The 16,789-nt window shown below is 46.5% G+C and overlaps 1 protein-coding gene across 1 annotated transcript; it reads right to left on the bottom strand.

Annotated features, from left to right (window-relative positions):
• Window positions 1-551: 551 nt before the first annotated feature.
• LOC122556819 (PRELI domain-containing protein 1, mitochondrial-like) lies at window positions 552-10,110 on the bottom strand. The gene is made up of 5 exons (XM_087995538.1): window positions 9,650-10,110; window positions 7,426-7,648; window positions 3,451-3,557; window positions 2,930-3,033; window positions 552-880 (listed from the first exon to the last, which is right to left on the bottom strand). The coding sequence occupies exons 1-5, from the start codon at window positions 9,739-9,741 to the stop codon at window positions 741-743; spliced, it is 666 nt and encodes a 221-aa protein (XP_087851664.1). The 5' UTR covers window positions 9,742-10,110; the 3' UTR covers window positions 552-740.
• Between the last annotated feature and the right edge of the window lie 6,679 nt (window positions 10,111-16,789).

Here is a 16,789-nt window from a genome sequence, read left to right as displayed (position 1 = left end):
AAACAGAGATGCTAAAATCAAACTGCAAAGCAGCAGCATTCATACAGAATGATAAATAGAAAGCAGGAATTATCAGCAGTGCTTCACCTGGAAGCGCACTGAAGATGTTACCTAGTGGGGTGAAGAAATGTCTGGAAAAGAACCTTCCAGTTCAGTGAGCAAACCTACATCCAGAACCTCAACCTGAGCTACCAATCTTCTCAAAACTCGCATTTTGCCTTTGTAGGAAAGAAATCTAAATTAATTTCAATGCCCATTATAAATACTTGACGTTTTGTTGATGGCAACCTTCATTGGGCTCACAATTAACAGTTTTTCACAATTTCTAGAAAATTACAATTGAAAATATGTTTAGACCTTAATGTTTGACTGCTTACTTGACTGCTTTGTAGGACAGGAGAAAGTGAGAACTGCAGATGCTGGAGATCAGAGCTGAAAAATGTGTTGCTGGAAAAGCACAGCAGGTCAGGCAGCATCCAAGGAGCAGGAGAATCGACATTTCGGGCATAAGCCCTTCTTCAGGCTTATGCCCGAAACCTCGATTCTCCTGCTCCTTGGATGCTGCCTGACCTGCTGCGCTTTTCCAGCAACACATTTTCTGCTTTGTAGGACAGCAAATAGCATTTCAGCTGTGTGAAATGGTGCACACATCTCACATTGTTGTATTGTATAGAACTTTTGTCAAGCACAGACAGAAGAATATACAGATATCACCAATTGAAGAATGAAGACAAAAGTTGTCAAACATAATGCTGTTTCTTCTGCGATCCTGCTTTACTGGCCATATCCTTTGCTCTCTCTTTAGCTGCTAGGGCTGTTTCTTTAGCTTTCTCAGTTGCTTCTCTAGCTGTCTCCCTCAATGTCTTCACGGGCACATCACCTTGAGAATTGGAAGACAGACAGATTCTTGTCAGCTGTGGCATCTCTACAACAATGCAGCCTTTTGGGAAACCATTCTGTACCAAATTCAATACAGCTATTATAAAACAAGCTATTTTAAAAAGCCATTTCAATAATACACAGCAGTTTATTTTCTGAACTATGAAGGCTTTCACTGAGTGTTTCCTCCTGAAGGTTGAGTGGGGGCTGGGGGGTGGGTATTTAATTATGGTTATATCTAAAATCTTGGATATTTTAATTCCTCATCTTACTTTCGTACTAATCTCTTTGGTCTTGATCGTGTCAGTACTTAAAATCAGTTTGCAGAATGGCACCTCATCTTTCAAAGTTACAGTATGATGTGGATTTGTAGTCTATTGTTATTTGGGAACTGGATTCAAAGATTGAGTAAAATGACCGAGCCAGTTGGAGGGATTATTTGCTGAATGATTACAAAGTGGAGTTTTAGGATCCAGAAATGTGTTCAGGGACCATGTATAGGTTGGATTCACAAGAAGGAAAAGGGCAGACCTGTGAATTTGGAGAAGTCTCCAAGCTGAGAGAATTGGCAAAAAATGCCGGGCTTTCAAAATTGAAGTATCCAGGCCAATACGAGCTCGAAAGAAGTTTTGCACTCCAAAGAGAAGGCATGGAAAGGATTCATTTAAGTAAGGAACTGAAAGTTAAAATAGTAGTGAAACCTCAATCAGCCTGACTGACTGTAAAGGATATTACAGCAAAGAGGACTAAATGTTGTGGTTCTGTTCTAAATCTAAGAGGACTAAATCTTTTTTATTATTGTTTACAATAAAAGTTTTGTAAACTTTCTTTTCATGTATTAAAAAAACTTGCGTTCTTTTGTTCAAAGAATATTGGCAGCTTTTTGATTAGTTCAGTGACTGACCATAATAACCCAACAGCAAAAATAAAATTGATGATCTATCAAGTCAGGTTTGATGGAGGTCTGCCTTCTCCAGTGTGACAGCCGGCAGGGATATTAGGGCAGCGTTTGATCATGAAATTTAACAATTTCAGAATGTAATCTCTGCCTCCTTGAAAGATTTTGGTTTTACTCTTTCTCTTACTTTTAACTTTAAGACAGCATTTTATAATTGACACTGCAGACTGATTTATCATTATATCATGAACAATGCCTTGTTTGTTTTCACAGGAACACTGAAGATATATAAAACGGACAGTTCTCAAGAAAGGACACTATGTTCCACTCATAAAAAAGGTCTCAAAACAAATTTCCTCAGTTGCATTTTACCAAAACCGTTAGTGTGACAATAGGCTGAATAAATAATATTTCAGTTTCAATTCACCTATGAAGTGTCAAGAGACAAGGAGATAAAACAGGAAACAAGTTATTTGCATAAAAGACAAAAATGACAGACAATATTTTCTAATTCAGCGCCCCTTATTATTTCTCAGGGCAAATAAATGGATAACATACATTCTATCATTAGGCTTATACACAATTCAGGCAAAAGTGAGGACTACAGATGCTGGAAACTAGAGTTTAGATCAGAGTGGTGCTGGAAAAGCACAGCAGATCAGGCAGCATCCGAGAAGCAGGACAGGCTCCTGATAAAGGGTTTTTGCCCGAAAAGTCGATTTTCCTGCACCTCGGATGCTGCCTGACCTGCTGTGCTTTTCCAGCATCACTCTGATTTAAAAACTTACATACAGTTCAGACAGCACCTGAGGAACAGGAGAATAAACATTTCAGACATTCCTGATGAAGGACTTATGCCCAAACATCGATTTTCCTGCTCCTCGGATGCTGCCTGACTTGCTGTGCTTTTTCGACCCTGATCTCCAGCATCTGCAGTCCTCACTTTCTCCTTATCTACACTTCAGTCAGATAGCATTTTCTTTGGTCATATCCGATTGTGCTGAGCACAGTTTCTAAAGCTCTATAACTTTCAGATTAAAAACTATGATGGCAAGAGGCCATGAATATTGCAAAATTAGTATTACTATCATAAAACTAAACCAATGTAAAATAAAGAAATACATCTTCATAGAGTACAATAGTGATACGTACCTTGCATTCGAGCTAAAACATACTCAAAACCTTTTATGGTTTTGGCTATACTACTCTTAAAGCTGGCAATCCTGCATTCCTGAAGAAAGTAAAGGAAAGGAACACTGAAACCTTTGCAGAGAATAACTCTATTATACATATTTAATTTATGTTTGTGGATGCCTTGCACTCAAAACTCCAGTTTAAGAAATTTTCGCACTTAGCAGCATCAAGTAGTTGCAAAACATTTACAGAAAATGAAATAGCCAATACTACCATGGATTCATATGGGAACTGAGCGTGAATTTGACTAAACTGGCAAACCATTTTCTTTATATAGGAACCTTACAACCAGCACATAGCACAAAATAAATACTTGCATTCAAATTAGTTAATTCACAACTAATGAATTTGAAGTGCAAAGAGAATTGATATGTATGTGAAAACTAAATACATCACAACAACGACAACTTCTTTAACATTAACCAAGAGCTAAACAGAACCAATCATTTTTGGCAATTATACGAAATCTCTCAACCAACCTGAATGAGAAGCCGTACAAGTTGGAAGAAATCCAGGCCTCACGTCTGATTTGGGTCCAGTTTTTATTTTCAGGATGTATCCCATATACACACCACTCCCTTACAACCTAATACAAAAAAAAACAAAAATACATATTGATTTAGGTGTCATGGCAACTTCTCAAAATTGCTTTAAGCTCTCATTTGGAAAAATCTCTTTCAACTCATCCTGTTTTCGTGGGGCAATAAAGATCAACAATTACAATCACATTCTATCAAATTTGACAATATTAATTGTAAAGCAAATTAACCAAACAGCATCACTACTATCTTCTGAAGTGGAGCTTGACAAGTCAAATAACCATAAGACGCAGAAGCAGGCCATTCAGCCCATCAAGTCTGTTCCAACGTTCAATGAGATCATGGCCGATCTGATAGTCCTCACTCCACTTTCCTGCCTTTTCCCCAAATCGCGATTGACTTACTGACTGAACATCTGCCATCTCAGCCTTGAATACACTTAACAATCCAACCTCAAGTCTCTGCTGTGCAAAATGCCATAAACTCTCTATCCTCAGAAGAAATTGCTCCTCATCTCAGTCCTTTATGGGCAATCCCTTACTCTAAGATTATGCCCTCTCACCCAAGACTCTCTCAGAGGAAACAATCTCTGCAGCATTTACTGTCAAGTTCCAGAAAAATCTTGTATTTTAATTATTTCAACTCCCTTTCTTCTAAACTTGAATGATACTTCTCTTCACCCATACTTCAAGATATCATTTCAGTCTTGAATAATATTCAATGATCCAGGCTCCACAGATCTCTTTTGGGAAGAGAATTCAAGTGATTTCAAAGAAAGTCCTCATTGCCATCTTAAACGGGTGGCTCTTTATTCTGAAACTATGCCCTCTAAACCTAGGGGACGGGCACAGTGGCTCAGAACGCAAGGGACCCAGGTTCAATTCCAGCCTCGGGTGACTGTGTCGAGTTTGTCTGTGTGGGTATCCTCCTGGTGCTCTAGTTTCCTTGCACAGTCCAAAGCTGTGCAATTTACGCAGTTTGGCTATACTAAATTGCGGAGAAAGTGAGGTCTGCAGATGTTGGAGATCAGAGCTGGAAATGTGTTGCTGGAAAAGCACAGCAGGTCAGGCAGCATCCAGAGAACAGGAGAATCGACGTTTCGGGCATAAGAAGGGCTTATGCCCGAAACGTCGATTATACTAAATTGCCCACAGTGTCCAGGCATGTGTGGGTTAGGTGGATTAGCATTGGGAAATGCAAGGTTACAGGGATACAGTAGGGAGATGTGCCTGGGTGGGATGCTCTTTGGAAGGTCAGTGCGGACTTGTTGGGCCCGATGACCTGCTTCCACACTGTAGGGAATCTATGATACCTCCCCCCCATGGAAACATCCTCCTAGCACTTAGCAGGTCACAACCACTCAGAATATTACATTTCAATAGTACCACCTCGAAGTATTTTGAAGTCTACAGCATATAGGTACAAACTGCTTTCCTCATATGACATCTTCATCCCAAGATTAACCCACTTGAACCTTCTAGTAATTTCCTTAAAAATTCAATCCAGCTACATACCTCCATGAGTCAATGACAAAAGACAAGTGTATTAAACAATATCAACTGTGTAGGCAAATTTACCATAAATATTGATCACAATCTGCCATTTGCTAATGACAACTGAAAATCACAATTTTGTTGTATTACTTAGTCTAAGTAGATGTCCAAAGTTCTGGAACCAATCCAAAACGTTTTGCATCTCCTAAGAATTTACATCTTTTCTTTCCAAATATTATCTTCCACCGCGTGAGTTTCCCTTGAGGGAATCTCTCTCTCTCGCTTCAGGGTATGCAAATCCCTAGCCTGATTTTAACTCATTCTGCTTTCAAACTAGGCAAAAACTGCCACTTGTAATCTGTATGGTGAATGACAAGAGTTAGCATTTTCTCTGCTTAAGGTCCAGGTCTGGCCAAAATTGATTTTATTGATCTTTCCTTTGCAGGCAGCTAGAGATCACAAAACTTCAATTCCTTTGTGTGTGTGATATCTTTGGGTTTAGTGGAAAACATGTAATCTGATCTCAAAATAGCTTCCTCTGTCATCCTCTCCACAGGTAACACCGTACAAGACCACAAGATATAGGAAACAACCTCTAGACCTACTCCTGTACTTGAGTACACGTGACAATAAACCCAATTCTAAATGATAAGACAATCCTGAACTTTCACTGGACTGCCTCCAATGCCAGGATATCTTTCCTTAGATAAACGGGGCCCAAAACAGTTTATAGTATTCCAGCTAACTAGTGCCTTGCAAAACTTTAGTAAGATGGCCTCATTTTAACACTCCATTCCCTTTCAAAATCAAAAGGCCAACATAGTGGGCAGCACGGTGTCACAGGCGACTGACTGTGTGGAGTTTGCACGTTCTCCCCGTGTCTGCGTGGGTTTCCTCCGGGTGCTCCGGTTTCCTCCCACAGTCCGAAGATGTGCAGGTCAGGTGAATTTGCCATGCTAAATTGCCCGTAGTGTTAGGTAAGGGGTAAATGTAGGGGTATGGGTGGGTTGCGCTTCGGTGGATCAGTGTGGACTTGTTGGGCTGAAGGGCCTGTTTCCACACTGTAAGTAATCTAATCTAATCTAATCTAATTCTATATGGTTTACTTGAAAATTCTCAATTTAAAACTATTGAGAGGATATCATAAACAGAGAGATAGAAACTATGTTTTAAAGTAATACATCTTTCAATAGAAGCTCAAATGTTCAAATAGAAGTTCAAACAGAAGCTCTGTCTCTGAAACTTGACAGTACTCATTTAGAAAACATTCCATTAAGAGCAATCTTTGTGATGATAGCTATTTCATGCTGGCTAATTCTAGAAGTACTTAAGAGGTGGAAGGGACTACCACAATCCAGGTAAAAAAAAACACGGTCGCAGCAGTAGAGTATTACAAAACAGTTCTGGATGTGCTATTGTAGATATTACAGCTATGGAAAGGGTTTAGTGAAGATTTTGTAGAATAATGAAACTTATAATGGGAGAATATATTTAGAATGCATCACTGCAAGTGGCTATTAAATCAGATAACATATCTGAAAAGGAACCTAAAGGCTTTAAAATTATTCTGAAGAGATTAAATGAAAATAGGCTTAAAGTACATAAGAGCTGAAATGTGTTGCTGGAAAAGCGCAGCAGGTCAGGCAGCATCCAAGGCCTCCTGAAGAAGGGCTTATGCCCGATTCGTCAATTCTCCTGTTCCTTGGATGCTGCCTGACCTGCTGCGCTTTTCCAGCAACACATTTCAGCTCTGATCTCCAGCATCTGCAGTCCTCACTTTCTCCTTAAAGTACATAATCCCAGTTGAAGCGCTAGCAATACCTCAATTATGTTGTACCTTAACCTAGATTGTCACCTCTACAGCCAGATGCCATGATGTATTATTGTTCCAACAGTAGGTCTGCATCCATGGCTCCATACCCCCCCCCCAGCAAGCATCAGCCTCTCAGTCAGAAGAATTGTGAAGCTAAGCTAATTCTCCTAATAGCAAAGGTCTATGCATATCAGGCTGGTGCAGAGGAGGTGAGACCCTTGTGGACTGGAGGCAAGGTCTCGCATTTTGAGGCCCAGTGCCAGCTGGAGGCTCATTGCTGGCACAGACTTGGGTGAAAAGGACAGTTATTCAAGTACTTTTTTCCCCCTTTCTTTTCTTATGCTGAACTTTTATTTATTCTTTCAATTTTGTACCAAATACCTAAATATCTGTATCTTGTAGCTAAGATGGCGTTATTAGCTGTAACATTGCCAAACTTTTCACTGCACTCATTTGAGTGCACATGACGATAAAGCTAATTTTAATGACACACCACGTTGTAAGAGGTGTATTAAATATCCACAGAGTCCACTGTGGAACAGTTGATGTGGCACTAAAATCAAGTGTACCAAAATATTTGTTTAAAAAAAGTCAAATGCCTTGATATACCATAAACCGCATATGATTAATGTTCCAAGTAAGTGTCGTCAATGTCTTGTGTTTTAAATCCACTACTGAATCTTCTAAAACGAAGGCTGAGTGGGCAACATTTGTAGGAAACAATCGTTCTGCCCACTGAGGCACTATGCCTGTCTTGGTTAACAGTCGTCGGGACATCACTTTGTCAGGAGGTACCTCACGGTGTATGACATCCTCTGTCAAGACATGCTTGCTGGTGGGAGAAGAAACATTAAAAGTAGTGTCATATAGAGGAAACTGCAGTTTTCTTCAAAAATTGCCACAAAATACTTTTACCTTTCAACATTCAAAATAATTACTTGCATTCCAGGAATAATGATTCCACCAGACAAGAAGCTGGTTGCAATTGAATAAAAATAACTGGATTCATTGAATCAGAGCTGTACAGCATGGAAATAGACCCTTTAGTCCAACTCATCCATGCCGACCAGACATCCAAATAAATCTAGTCCCATTTGGCCCATACCGTTCCTATTCATATACCCATCCAGATGCCTTTTAAAAATGTTGTAATTTTGTACCAGCCTCCACCACTTCCTTTGGCAGCTCATTCCGTACATGCACCACTCTTTGCGTGAAAAAGTTGTCCTTTAGGTCCCTTTTCTATCTCATTTAAACCTATACCCTCTAGTTTTGGACTTTGCTACCCTGGGAAAACACCTTGGCTATTTACTCTATCATCCTCATGATTTTATAAACTTCTATATCATCACCATTCAGCATCCAATGCTCCAGGGACATTAGCCCCAGTCGACTCAGCCTTTCCCTTTAGCTCAGGCCCTCGAAATTGAGAACGTCCTCGTTAATCTTTTCTAAACCCTTTCAAGTTTCACAACATCCTTTCTCCAGGAGGGAGACCAGATATGAACACAGTATTTCAATAGTGGCCTAACCAATGCCATGTACAGCTCCAGCATGACCTCAACCCCTATACTCAATGCGCTGGCCAATAAAGACAAACATACCAAATGCCTTCTTTCTCCATTCTGTCTACCTGCGTTTCTACTTTCATGGAACTATGAACCTGCACCCCAAGGTCTCTTTGTTCTGCAACAGGCCCCATAACTTTACCATTAAGTATATAAGTCCTGCCCTGATTTGCTTTTCCAAAATACAGCAGCTCACGTTTATCCAAATTAAACTCCATTCGCCACTTCCTGATTCATTGCCCATTTCATAAATTGTGAAAAATAGTACAGAATAACTTCTACATTTCCTCACATGAAAAATTACATTTCAAAGATGATCAATTCTCAGATGCTTGAGACAATACAACTCAAGCTGCTATTTACTGAAAATGCTACACATGGAGTGTCCACTACATAATTAAATATTTTCCCACTTCATGCACAGTATGTCCTGTCCCATCCAAAAAAGCATGTCTAACCACAAGCTTAGAAAGACATTCTACCACATTGACAGCATGTACAGACTGTTGTGATATGTTTGGCATGAGGGTGAAGAGCATGCGCACACTTCTCATTTCCAACCTAAACCACTGATAAGACAAAAACAGTCACATTCACAAGCCTCAGCTGTTGATATAGAGTTTCTCCACTAAAGTCCTCTGTTTTGCATGTAAATAGTAACACAAGAAACTGGATTCCTCATGGGCTCAAGATAAAACTTCAGAGGAACAGAGAGGAGTTTTAGCACCTCCCACCCTCTCTTCTCTAACCCACATGAACCAAACTTTTACTTCTGGCAAATAAAGCCAAACTAAAGCCTAAATGTCTTACTAGAAATTCCTGAAACAAGTGCGCTTTATTTCTTTGGTCACAACCAGGGAGGACGTGAGAGATACCCATGATATTTGGCCAGCCCATAGTCCCCATGAAGTTTCTTCAGGCTTGCACCCTAGGGAGGATACTCCAGTTTTAATGAATACAGTTAAATACACAGGCACAATTCTGCACCAATATGATTTTTTTTCTCCCATTTCTCACACAGACTATCCCATTGCCTCAGAGGTGGCCAATTTGTGCCAAAATAGTTCAGTGCTGTCATTGCAAGTACAAAAAGAGTTTTGATAAATATTTCACTTCAGTCAAGATCATTACAACCAAAGCCATTTAATCCAATTGGCTGAAGCAGATTAAAATTTCTCTTTCAAAGACTAAGAGGAGGCAACCAACTTCCTAAATTAGCCCGTGTTCTCACAATGTGAACATATTCACAAAACACAAACACTCACCTGTACGGATTTGGATAACGCTGCCAAAATCCAGCAAATACTTGGTCCCATGAACTCTTCAGGTCATTTAGACCGAGGGAATACTTCACCATTGTTCCCAGAAGACAGGAATTAACCAACAAAAATGGAAATTTTGCCTTAGTTGCATTGACAGAGATGATTACTCCATTACGATAATTATCTAGATTGTTTTAAAACAGTCAACCACAAGGTTACTATCACAGCGCTATGTAAATTCAGCAATATTCTCTCAATTCTAGTCAATATGTCACTACCTTCTGCCTGTTAGCTCATGCCACTTTGTCCCTGCCTGACACTGCATATCTCCCAAGACTTCTCCCTCCACAGAATCTGTCAGAGACACTGCATCTTACAAAGTTAGCCCAGACGTCTAAGCCATCCCTCAGAGAGTGAAAAGAGAATAGAAGCAAGGTTTACCATTTACCTATACTCCCAAACCTAATGACCTCCCGTCCGTATCCCCGTACCCATCCCGTGTCCCTGTCCCCTGTCCCCCATCCCGTGTCCCTGTCCCCTGTCCCCCATCCCGTGACCCCGTCCGTGTCCCCTGTCCCCGTCGCCTGTCCTGTGCCCCTGTCCCTGTACCCGTCCCGTGTCCGTGTCCCCTGCCCGTCCCCCCGATCCCCGATCCCCGATCCCCGATCCCCCGTCCGGGTGTGGCGGACCCTATCACCTGCCTCAGGTTCACCTTCACATTCCCGCAGGTCCCGGCGCCACCATCAGCAGTGGCCGGCGCCAGTCACTTCCGGGTCAAAGGGCAAGCGATCCCGCAGCCGCCGCGTTGCCATGGCGCCCGTTTGTCTTTATTTCCTTAGTGTTTTACAGAGAGAGGGTAATGTGATCGGATTAAAGAGACGGGAATGTGGCGGAGGAGAGAGGGGAATGTGATGGAGAGAGGGGAATGTGGTGGAGTGGAGAGAGGGGAATGTGATGGAGTGGAGAGAGGGGAATGTGATGGAGTGGAGAGAGGGGAATGTGATGGAGTGGAGAGAGGGGAATGTGGTGGAGTGGAGAGAGGGGAATGTGATGGAGTGGAGAGAGGGGAATGTGGTGGAGTGGAGAGAGGGGAATGTGGTGGAGGGGAGAGAGGGGAATGTGATGGAGAGAGGGGAATGTGATGGAGTGGAGAGAGGGGAATGTGATGGAGAGAGGGGAATGTGATGGAGTGGAGAGAGGGGAATGTGATGGAGTGGAGAGAGGGGAATGTGGTGGAGTGGAGAGAGGGGAATGTGATGGAGTGGAGAGAGGGGAATGTGATGGAGTGGAGAGAGGGGAATGTGGTGGAGTGGAGAGAGGGGAATGTGGTGGAGTGGAGAGAGGGGAATGTGGTGGAGTGGAGAGAGGGGAATGTGATGGAGTGGAGAGAGGGGAATGTGGTGGAGTGGAGAGAGGGGAATGTGGTGGAGGGGAGAGAGGGGAATGTGATGGAGAGAGGGGAATGTGATGGAGTGGAGAGAGGGGAATGTGATGGAGAGAGGGGAATGTGATGGAGTGGAGAGAGGGGAATGTGGTGGAGTGGAGAGAGGGGAATGTGATGGAGTGAAGAGAGGGGAATGTGATGGAGAGACGGGAATGTGGTGGAGTGGAGAGAGGGGAATGTGGTGGAGGGGAGAGAGGGGAATGTGGTGGAGTGGAGAGAGGGGAATGTGATGGAGAGAGGGGAATGTGATGGAGTGGAGAGAGGGGAATGTGATGGAATGGAGAGAGGGGAATGTGGTGGAGGGGAGAGAGGGGAATGTGATGGAGTGGAGAGAGGGGAATGTGATGGAGTGGAGAGAGGGGAATGTGGTGGAGAGAGGGGAATGTGGTGGAGTGGAGAGAGGGGAATGTGGTGGAGTGGAGAGAGGGGAATGTGATGGAGTGGAGAGAGGGGAATGTGGTGGAGTGAAGAGAGGGGAATGTGATGGAGTGGAGAGAGGGGAATGTGATGGAGTGGAGAGAGGGGAATGTGGTGGAGTGGAGAGAGGGGAATGTGGTGGAGGGGAGAGAGGGGAATGTGGTGGAGGGGAGAGAGGGGAATGTGGTGGAGGGGAGAGAGGGGAATGTGGTGGAGGGGAGAGAGGGGAATGTGGTGGAGTGGAGAGAGGGGAATGTGGTGGAGTGGAGAGAGGGGAATGTGATGGAGAGAGGGGAATGTGATGGAGTGGAGAGAGGGGAATGTGGTGGAGTGGAGAGAGGGGAATGTGGTGGAGTGGAGAGAGGGGAATGTGATGGAGTGGAGAGAGGGGAATGTGGTGGAGTGGAGAGAGGGGAATGTGATGGAGTGGAGAGAGGGGAATGTGGTGGAGTGGAGAGAGGGGAATGTGATGGAGTGGAGAGAGGGGAATCTGGTGGAGGGGAGAGAGGGGAATGTGGTGGAGGGGAGAGAGGGGAATGTGGTGGAGGGGAGAGAGGGGAATGTGGTGGAGGGGAGAGAGGGGAATGTGGTGGAGTGGAGAGAGGGGAATGTGATGGAGTGGAGAGAGGGGAATGTGGTGGAGTGGAGAGAGGGGAATGTGGTGGAGTGGAGAGAGGGGAATGTGATGGAGTGGAGAGAGACGAATGTGATGGAGTGAAGACAGGGGAATGTGATGGAGAGACGGGAATGTGGTGGAGTGGAGAGAGGGGAATGTGATGGAGAGAGGGGAATGTAATGGAGTGGAGAGAGGGGAATGTGGTGGAGTGGAGAGAGGGGAATGTGGTGGAGTGGAGAGAGGGGAATGTGATGGAGAGAGGGGAATGTGATGGAGTGGAGAGAGGGGAATGTGATGGAGAGAGGGGAATGTGATGGAGTGGAGAGAGGGGAATGTGATGGAGAGAGGGGAATGTGATGGAGTGGAGAGAGGGGAATGTGATGGAGTGGGGAGAGGGGAATGTGATGGAGAGAGGGGAATGTGATGGAGTGGAGAGAGGGAATGTGATGGAGTGGAGAGAGGGGAATGTGATGGAGAGAGGGGAATGTGATGGAGAGACGGGAATGTGGTGGAGTGGAGAGAGGGGAATGTGATGGAGTGGAGAGAGGGGAATGTGGTGGAGGGGAGAGAGGGGAATGTGGTGGAGTGGAGAGAGGGGAATATGATCGGATTAAAGAATGGGGAATGTGGTGGAGTGAAGTGACGGCAATGCGGTGGAGTGAAGAGAGGGGAATGTGATGGAGTGGAGAGAGGGGAATGTGATGGAGAGAGGGGAATGTGGTGGAGTGTAGAGAGGGGAATGTGGTGGAGTGGAGAGAGGGGAATGTGGTGGAGTGGAGAGAGGGGAATGTGATGGAGTGGAGAGAGGGGAATGTGGTGGAGTGGAGAGAGGGGAATGTGGTGGAGTGGAGAGAGGGGAATGTGATGGAGTGGAGAGAGGGGAATGTGATGGAGTGGAGAGAGGGGAATGTGGTGGAGAGAGGGGAATGTGATGGAGTGGAGAGAGGGGAATGTGGTGGAGTGGAGAGAGGGGAATGTGATGGAGTGGAGAGAGGGGAATGTGATGGAGTGGAGAGAGGGGAATGTGGTGGAGTGAAGAGAGGGGAATGTGGTGGAGTGGAGAGAGGGGAATGTGATGGAGTGGAGAGAGGGGAATGTGGTGGAGGGGAGAGGGGAATGTGGTGGAGGGGAGAGAGGGGAATGTGGTGGAGGGGAGAGAGGGGAATGTGGTGGAGTGGAGAGAGGGGAATGTGATGGAGTGGAGAGAGGAGAATGTGGTGGAGTGGAGAGAGGGGAATGTGATGGAGTGGAGAGAGACGAATGTGATGGAGTGGAGAGAGGGGAATGTGGTGGAGTGGAGAGAGGGGAATGTGATGGAGTGGAGAGAGGGGAATGTGGTGGAGTGGAGAGAGGGGAATGTGGTGGAGGGGAGAGAGGGGAATATGATCGGATTAAAGAATGGGGAATGTGGTGGAGTGAAGTGACGGCAATGCGGTGGAGTGAAGAGAGGGGAATGTGATGGAGTGGAGAGAGGGGAATGTGATGGAGAGAGGGGAATGTGGTGGAGTGTAGAGAGGGGAATGTGGTGGAGTGGAGAGAGGGGAATGTGGTGGAGTGGAGAGAGGGGAATGTGATGGAGTGGAGAGAGGGGAATGTGGTGGAGTGGAGAGAGGGGAATGTGGTGGATTGGAGAGAGGGGAATGTGATGGAGTGGAGAGAGGGGAATGTGATGGAGTGGAGAGAGGGGAATGTGGTGGAGAGAGGGGAATGTGATGGAGTGGAGAGAGGGGAATGTGGTGGAGTGGAGAGAGGGGAATGTGATGGAGTGGAGAGAGGGGAATGTGATGGAGTGGAGAGAGGGGAATGTGGTGGAGTGAAGAGAGGGGAATGTGGTGGAGTGGAGAGAGGGGAATGTGGTGGAGTGGAGAGAGGGGAATGTGATGGAGTGGAGAGAGGGGAATGTGGTGGAGTGGAGAGAGGGGAATGTGATGGAGTGGAGAGAGACGAATGTGATGGAGTGGAGAGAGGGGAATGTGGTGGAGTGGAGAGAGGGGAATGTGATGGAGTGGAGAGAGGGGAATGTGGTGGAGTGGAGAGAGGGGAATGTGATGGAGTGGAGAGAGGGAATGTGATGGAGTGGAGAGAGGGGAATGTGATGGAGTGGAGAGAGGGGAATGTGATGGAGTGGAGAGAGGGGAATGTGGTGGAGTGGAGAGAGGGGAATGTGGTGGAGTGGAGAGAGGGGAATGTGATGGAGTGGAGAGAGGGGAATGTGGTGGAGGGGAGAGAGGGGAATGTGGTGGAGTGGAGAGAGGGGAATGTGATGGAGTGGAGAGAGGGGAATGTGATGGAGTGGAGAGAGGGGAATGTGGTGGAGTGAAGAGGGGAATGTGATGGAGTGGGGAGAGGGGAATGTGATGGAGAGAGGGGAATGTGATGGAGTGGAGAGAGGGAATGTGATGGAGTGGAGAGAGGGGAATGTGATGGAGTGGAGAGAGGGGAATGTGATGGAGTGGAGAGAGGGGAATGTGGTGGAGTGGAGAGAGGGGAATGTGGTGGAGTGGAGAGAGGGGAATGTGATGGAGTGGAGAGAGGGGAATGTGGTGGAGGGGAGAGAGGGGAATGTGGTGGAGGGGAGAGAGGGGAATGTGGTGGAGTGGAGAGAGGGGAATGTGATGGAGTGGAGAGAGGGGAATGTGGTGGAGTGGAGAGAGGGGAATGTGGTGGAGTGGAGAGAGGGGAATGTGATGGAGTGGAGAGAGACGAATGTGATGGAGTGAAGAGAGGGGAATGTGATGGAGAGACGGGAATGTGGTGGAGTGGAGAGAGGGGAATGTGATGGAGTGGAGAGAGGGGAATGTGATGGAGAGAGGGGAATGTGATGGAGTGGAGAGACGGGAATGTGGTGGAGTGGAGAGAGGGGAATGTGATGGAGTGGAGAGAGGGGAATGTGATGGAGAGAGGGGAATGTGGTGGAGTGCAGAGAGGGGAATGTGATGGAGTGGAGAGAGGGGAATGTGATGGAGTGGAGAGAGGGGAATGTGATGGAGTGAAGAGAGGGGAATGTGATGGAGAGACGGGAATGTGGTGGAGTGGAGAGAGGGGAATGTGATGGAGTGGAGAGAGGGGAATGTGATGGAGTGGAGTGAGGGGAATGTGGTGGAGGGGAGAGAGGGGAATGTGATGGAGTGGAGAGAGGGGAATGTGATGGAGTGGAGAGAGGGGAATGTGATGGAGAGACGGGAATGTGGTGGAGTGGAGAGAGGGGAATGTGATGGAGTGGATAGAGGGGAATGTGATGGAGTGGAGAGAGGGGATGGTGGTGGAGGGGAGAGAGGGGAATGTGGTGGAGGTGAGAGAGGAGAATGTGGTGGAGTGGAGAGAGGGGAATGTGGTGGAGTGGAGAGAGGGGAATGTGGTGGAGTGGAGAGAGGGGAATGTGGTGGAGTGGAGAGAGGGGAATGTGGTGGAGGGGAGAGAGGTGAATGTGTTGGAGTGGAGAGAGGGGAATGTGTTGGAGTGGAGAGAGGGGAATGTGGTGGAGGGGAGAGAGGGGAATGTGGTGGAGTGGAGAGAGGGGAATGTGGTGGAGGGGAGAGAGGGAAATGTGGTGGAGGGGAGAGAGGGGAATGTGGTGGAGGGGAGAGAGGGGAATGTGGTGGAGTGGAGAGAGGGGAATATGATCGGATTAAAGAATGGGGAATGTGGTGGAGTGAAGTGACGGCAATGCGGTGGAGTGAAGAGAGGGGAATGTGATGGAGTGGAGAGAGGGGAATGTGATGGAGAGAGGGGAATGTGGTGGAGTGTAGAGAGGGGAATGTGGTGGAGTGGAGAGAGGGGAATGTGGTGGAGTGGAGAGAGGGGAATGTGATGGAGTGGAGAGAGGGGAATGTGGTGGAGTGGAGAGAGGGGAATGTGGTGGAGTGGAGAGAGGGGAATGTGGTGGAGTGGAGAGAGGGGAATGTGGTGGAGTGGAGAGAGGGGAATGTGATGGAGTGGAGAGAGACGAATGTGATGGAGTGGAGAGAGGGGAATGTGATGGAGTGGAGAGAGGGGAATGTGGTGGAGTGGAGAGAGGGGAATGTGATGGAGTGGAGAGAGGGAATGTGATGGAGTGGAGAGAGGGGAATGTGATGGAGTGGAGAGAGGGGAATGTGATGGAGTGGAGAGAGGGGAATGTGGTGGAGTGGAGAGAGGGGAATGTGGTGGAGTGGAGAGAGGGGAATGTGATGGAGTGGAGAGAGGGGAATGTGGTGGAGGGGAGAGAGGGGAATGTGGTGGAGTGGAGAGAGGGGAATGTGATGGAGTGGAGAGAGGGGAATGTGATGGAGTGGAGAGAGGGGAATGTGGTGGAGTGAAGAGGGGAATGTGATGGAGTGGGGAGAGGGGAATGTGATGGAGAGAGGGGAATGTGATGGAGTGGAGAGAGGGAATGTGATGGAGTGGAGAGAGGGGAATGTGATGGAGTGGAGAGAGGGGAATGTGATGGAGTGGAGAGAGGGGAATGTGGTGGAGTGGAGAGAGGGGAATGTGGTGGAGTGGAGAGAGGGGAATGTGATGGAGTGGAGAGAGGGGAATGTGGTGGAGGGGAGAGAGGGGAATGTGGTGGAGGGGAGAGAGGGGAATGTGGTGGAGTGGAGAGAGGGGAATGTGATGGAGTGGAGAGAGGGGAATGTGGTGGAGTGGAGAGAGGGGAATGTGGTGGAGTGGAGAGAGGGGAATGTGA

Source organism: Chiloscyllium plagiosum, unplaced genomic scaffold (genome assembly GCF_037043375.1).
Source record: "Chiloscyllium plagiosum isolate Xiang-an unplaced genomic scaffold, Cpla_swu_hap1 HiC_scaffold_16, whole genome shotgun sequence".
In the NCBI taxonomy this organism is placed as follows: domain Eukaryota; kingdom Metazoa; phylum Chordata; class Chondrichthyes; order Orectolobiformes; family Hemiscylliidae; genus Chiloscyllium; species Chiloscyllium plagiosum.
This window is presented reverse-complemented; position numbering and strand designations above follow the sequence as displayed.

Excerpts from the sequence above, each read along its gene's own strand:
- LOC122556819 (XM_087995538.1), bottom strand. The coding sequence starts at position 9,741 with ATGGTGAAGTATTCCCTCGGTCTAAATGACCTGAAGAGTTCATGGGAC. Across the intron at positions 7,649-9,649 it reads CGTTATCCAAATCCGTACAG|CAAGCATGTCTTGACAGAGG; the intron begins GTGAGTGTTTGT and ends TTCTCCCACCAG. Across the intron at positions 3,558-7,425 it reads TTAATCATATGCGGTTTATG|GTTGTAAGGGAGTGGTGTGT; the intron begins GTATATCAAGGC and ends TTTTTGTATTAG.